Source organism: Rhipicephalus sanguineus, chromosome 1 (genome assembly GCF_013339695.2).
Source record: "Rhipicephalus sanguineus isolate Rsan-2018 chromosome 1, BIME_Rsan_1.4, whole genome shotgun sequence".
NCBI lineage: Eukaryota > Metazoa > Arthropoda > Arachnida > Ixodida > Ixodidae > Rhipicephalus > Rhipicephalus sanguineus.
Window position 1 is genome coordinate 189,265,262 of NC_051176.1, and position 6,000 is coordinate 189,271,261.

The 6,000-nt window shown below is 45.5% G+C and overlaps 1 protein-coding gene across 1 annotated transcript in view; it reads right to left on the bottom strand.

The window, feature by feature from the left end:
* The window catches only part of LOC119404027 (tRNA methyltransferase 10 homolog B-like), a 62,851-nt gene extending 58,668 nt beyond the window's left edge, over positions 1 to 4,183 (bottom strand). Inside the window, exons 1-2 of the mRNA XM_037670656.2 lie at positions 4,074 to 4,183; positions 3,548 to 3,674 (exon numbers count right to left, since the gene is read on the bottom strand). Coding sequence (XP_037526584.2) covers positions 3,548 to 3,674; positions 4,074 to 4,102 — 156 coding nt within the window. The 5' untranslated portion in view covers positions 4,103 to 4,183. The remainder of the gene's footprint in view (positions 1 to 3,547; positions 3,675 to 4,073) is intronic.
* Between the last annotated feature and the right edge of the window lie 1,817 nt (positions 4,184 to 6,000).

Sequence of the window (6,000 nt, forward strand, 5' to 3'; positions counted from 1 at the left end):
GAAAAGAAAAAAAAATAACCCAAATTCGCTTATTTGCCGAAGTTTTGTGAAATGAAGAATTTGAGTTCTCCTGCAAGTGTGGCAGCGACTACACGTAGCAGCAGTTTCTCCAAATCATCGGATTCGGATGACGAGCACATCTCGACATATCGGCAGCAGACGCCGTTAGATGTAAGCAAACCCTCACCGGCACGTCCAAGGTTTGTTTTCACGGAGTCGCTTGTCCCTGCACTTCATATCTTTTTCATTTCAAAGAGACAATTTCTGCCCCAAAAACTGGAGAGGGAAGAGCACTTTCCCAGGTGCAGTGCAGTGAAGCTAACTGTCTGCATATTAAAAAAAAATATTTTGCGTGTATCTCGTGAATGAAGTGCCTTTGAATAATTTTTTTAGTTGTTTCAAGACACGTAGAATCAAACATGCAAATTTAAAAAATCAGTAATTTTGTATTGTTTTTGGTCAAAAATCTCGGTAGGGAAAGGGTTAACCTGAAACATGGAATAACTACCAGCAAGAACCAAAGCAGTCAATGTTAAATTGGCTGTAGTCTCTCCAGAGAGAGATTTGCTCTAACCAGGAAAAAATTATGGAGAAAGGAACAAGCACATGAAGGGATTTAGGTACATGGGTGCTTAACTTTACGGTCAACCGAGGTGGAACAATAAGGGATGTCTGCTCTGGAGCCAACGGCTCAACAAGGACGTTTGTCTTCATCAGGGAAAACAACTTCTGCATAACATAAAGCACAAGATTCAATTGAGGGACACAAGCAAGTAGACTTTCTGGCGTGGAAATTACATGTACATTTCTGTTTGCAAGATCTGTACAAGTTTTCCACGGTGCAACACCCAGCGTTTGATGATGAATGAGGAAGAAATGTGATAAATGCGTACATCTTCATATATTCACAGCATGTTGGACACCTTGAGGTGCTGTACAATGTTGAACCAGTCAGCGAAATGTCAGTATCACTCACGTTCATCAAAATATTGGTGCCTTCGACTGTGTCATGCGTGGCTTATAGCTCACATACTAAGATGTCCAGATATTCTGTCCTGTATCATCAAGTAGCATGAACTTGAGGGTGCATTAAACACTTAAAGGGGCCATGACACGGTCACCCAACAATTTGCGGTTTTCAGCGAAAAATAGAAGTAGAGGGTCTATTATACCTATACATATTTAAAAATTGGCCTGCAAAAGAATGTTTCAGTGGAAAATGAGCCGTAGAAGTCGCCAGCTCTAAAACCTGCCCACAGCCAGCAACTGCAATTTTGCCATGGCGTGTGTGACATCATCTGCTACACGGAGCGGCGCCGTAGTTTTCTGCCAATGTTTCAGCTGCTGAAAATCGTTCAATGTCAATGCCAAGCTGAAGAAAGATGAAATAGCTTGATTGAACGCGCAGATGGCAGCGTAACAAAATCGTTCGCCGAAATACCGATGCTCACAAAGCAAGCGGCTCGTCACGTCACGGCTCGCGAGTGCATCAGTGTTGCCCGACTCTCGGGCCGCTCGCGTGTTTAAAAAAATACTCAATTATAAATTAAGTGCTCAACCAAATGCGCTAAAATTTTGCCAGCTTGTTTGCGAATGCACAAGGATTAACCGACATAACACAGATTATGATCAAAAATTGGGTGTCATGGCCCCTTCAAAGGAGTACTGACACAAAATTTCGAAGGCGAGATAACTTGTGGGATAGATTTGTTTTGACACACATGCATCGTCTATGAAATATCAACGGATAGCATAGTCTAGAACAACTTTAAAATCATGTTTAAAGTGCGTATCGTGCCACTCCATGCGAAACGCACCTTTGGTTTTCGTGTTAACAACCAACCGCCGCCTGCGTCACAAAATTGTGTTGGCTGCCATAATCCTTGCGGGCACATTCTTTTAGCAGACCTTTTCAATGGAAATAAGGGGGAGACTTGCATGAGAGTACAAAGGCTGATGTCCTTGTCTTGGCAGTGCATTTCTGGGGGGGGGGGGGGGGGGTCACGTATATTTACGTCTCAGAGGGCATTGTAGCAGCACCCAGGAAGCCTTCATTGAAAAGAGTTGTCAATGCGGTGCTCATGTGCATGCGGTTTTGTGTGCTCATGTAGCCAGCTATGTTTATATGAAAACCACCCTGGGTCCCGCCTCCCTCGGTGCTCTTTGAAACAGAAACTGTGACTGGGCGCTATAAAACCATCTCCAAATAATTAAACGTCGCACGTTGGAGCAAGCAAGATTTCCAGCCGTGATAAGTGGGTTGTTAACTACTTATTGCAACAGAAAAAAACAAGATGCAAAGTTTTGGTGTCAGTGCTCCTTTAAAGGAGATGCAGCGTCTTTGTGAGTATGCAACAGCACCTTTGTGACAGGTGCAGTTGCGTACTCAGAATGGGATGAATTTAACAATAAAGGTAGGAGAAAACAGGGCCACCAGTGCACAAGATGCTATTTTTCAGACTACAGCGAGGCACTTCAGTGAGCTTAATGACCTTCTGTTAACCAGATCTCATAGTGACCATACACTCATGGTGTTATAGGAGTTGCCAGTACACAATAACAAGTCTTTCTATCAGGGGCATAGCCAGAAACTTTTTTCAAGGCGGTCGGGTTCAATCATACTTATGTTTGTATGTTTGTGTTTGTATGTGTGCTTGTATATATACACATGCAAAATTGAAAAATTTCGGGGGAGATTTGAAACCCCCCATCACTGGCCCCCTGGCTACAGCAGTGATTTCTACCACTGTTGAATATGAAGAATACAGTGTTATCCACCTGGAAGTTCCTCTCTAAGCTGATGTTCATGGCACCATAAATTCTGGGGTTTGAAGTGTTAAAACCACGATATGATTATAATGGCATGCCATTGTGGAAGATTCCCAATTTCAACCACCTGAGCTTGTTTTATGTGCACCTAAGCCGAAAGTTACCATGGCTAGTCACCATATATTTATAAACAATGCTATATGCTGCCAATGGAAGTGGTTATATGCACGAAAATTGGCAAAGTTACATAAGTATTGCTACTTTGCCAGTGTCAGTGATTAGTCTGTGTCACTGGGGGGCCAGTAACCTATGCCCTGCCGCTTCGCGGTTCTCACTATTTTGCCACTCTACCAATGACGTCATACGTGACATTTTCGTTCAGGCCGCATGACCATGAGCTGTCTGTGTGCAAATAGACTCTCCCCTTCACGATGGGGCACAAGTTTAGCCAGCACGTCGCTGCCGGCCGTGGCAGTAGTGATGCTAGCAAAATAGAACTGTGAAGCGGCAGGGCATAGGTTACTGGCCCACCCAGTGACACTGGCAAAGTAGCATTACTTAGGCAACTTTGCCAATCGTCATGCATATAACCACTTCTGGTGTCAGCGCACTCTGTAGTGCATATAATATTGTTCTATATTTATTGTGTGTGAATGCACTTCAGTAACAATGCAAGATAACAAAAACGTCCCTTCATTCATGGCGCACGAAAAAAAAAAACAGTTACAACAGCGAATAACACTTTCCCAGTGAGAATTACGAGCCCGCAGTAGCTTACCGACAATGCTTGTGGCTCAGCAGCAGGCACGTCCCTCTTTTGCAACTCATCAGCACCATTACCATCTGTAGGAAACAACGGATATTCACGGTTCGGGGTCGTGGTCTCCATGGTGTCCGCTGAAGAGCTGAAATTCAAGTGGTAAAATGAACTTATCAATGAACACTAAGTGAATATGATGCACAAAGGAAATAGTATTTTTTTACCGCCAGTACTAAACGGATTAAACAAGTTCATGGTAATAAATGCTTTTTTTTTTTTTGCCCTTTCACGTTGTTGAAAACTGAACGCCCAGCTCAAGGCCTCGCACCATCCGCGAAGAGTTCAACCAATAAATAAGTATAAAGGCCTGTAATTGCAGTGATCAAAACAACGTCAGTCGTTTACTACTGTACGCGAAACAGACATCCCATTAGTAAACCCGAGCACGATTGACCAAATAGACGCAGGCCGCATACAGAGCGTGGGAGGACTAAATATGCACGACTATTTGAGTGACAAACTACAACATTATGTCCGCTGTTACCTTGAAGCTCCGATATTGCCAAAAACCATGCCGACCACGAGGAGCTAAGCTAAGCACGCCATGAGTTGTTTTGAAAATAAAATGGATTGGATTGTCTTGCCCCTCAGAACAGCTATGCGTTTTTTAAGAAGCAGTTTCGGTTTCAGGTTTCAGCCACTCATGCATGACGTCACAAAGCGTCAACAAAAGCTGCCTGGGGTGCTATCGCGGAACGATTCTATTTTTTATTCCAATGCTTTTCGTGCATTTCGCGCTTGGCCATTGGTCAGAACGACGGTCCGTCCGCGTTATCAACGCGATCAGCCAGCCGCGAGTGGTGGATGATAAGAATAGCATAGAATATGGCATAGAATCGGAAATAGCATCGTTCCGCGATTGCACCCCAGGAATGCTATGTCACGCTGAAAGCGCACATGCCGTTCGTGACCAGTAAGTTCCGGGCACGCGGCGATAATGCAAGGAAAGCAAGGCAAAAATAAATTGACGCTTATTGCTGTGGGACAAAAAGAGGCCCTTTTTACTCGATCTTTTCTGTGAGTGTACACACTCGAAAAAATAGAGCATTTGGGGTGTATTTCGTGGGGAGTACCTCGCGCACTTTCCTCGCGTTATCACCGCGGTCCAGACACAATTCTCGGTCACAAACGCGCTATCAGCGTGTCATAATTGTTGATACAGAAAACGCGAGTATTTGGGGACAGGAGCGTAGGCGGAAATTTTTTCGGAGGGGGGAGGGGGGGGGGCACCTCCTTGATCTGTAGTGGGGGCCGGCCAGGCTGATGTGGTCAAGTGTCATTTTCTGCTCTATATGCTATACCAAAAAATTTCGGGGGGGGGGGGGAGACACGGGCGCATTGTGCCCTCAACCCCTCCCCCCCCCGCGGCAGTATTTCTGCCCCACATCTATAATCGCCATCCACCTCGCGTACTTTCCTCGCGTTATCACCGCGGTCCCGGCACTTCCCGGTCACCAACGGCGCGCGCGCTAGCTATCAGTGTCACATAGCATTCTTGATATAGAAAAAATCGAGTATTTAGGGAGTATTTCTGCGCCACTACTAATATCGTCATCCACCTCGCGTACTTTCCTTGCGTTATCACCGCGGTCCCGGCACTTTCCGGTCACGAAGTTCGCGCGCGCGTTATCAGCGTGACATAGCATTCTTGATAGGAAAGTGACGAGAGCCGGGTGTTCAAGAAAAGAAACGCGAGCAAGCCAAATGACGACTATTGCTGTGTGGCAGAAATACACCCCCCCCCCCCCCCAAATACTCGATTTTTTCTTAGAGTGTATAAACGACATCCATCTCGCGTACTTTCCTCGCGTTATCGCCGTGGTCCCGGCACTTCCCGGTCACCAACGGCGCGCACGCGCTATCAGTGTGACATAGCATTCTTGATATAGAAAGAATCGAGTATTTGGGGTGTATTTCTGCTCCACAACTATATAATGGTCATCCACCTCGCGTACTTTTCTTCGCGTTATCACCGCCGTCTCGGCACTTCCCGCGGTCACAAACGGCGTGTGCGCTACCAGAGTGACATATAGCATTCTTGATATAGAAAAAATCGAGTATTTGGGGAGTATTTCTACCCCACAACTATAATCGTCATCCACCTCGCGTACTTTCCTCGTGTTATCACTGCGGTCCCGGCACTTCCCGGTCACAAACGGCGTGTGCGCTATCAACGTGACATGGCATTCTTGATATGAAAATGACGAGAGGCGGGTTTTCAAGAAAGGAAGCGCTAGCAAGCCAGATGACGACGATTACTGTTGTGTGGCTGAAATACTCCCCAAATACTCGATTTTTTCTTACATACTAAAAAACTTGAGCCCCCAGTGTGGGCTCACACCTACACTGAGGGATTGGCCTGTAATTGATTATATGAATCTGTCAAAGTACATTGAGTATTAATCACTGAT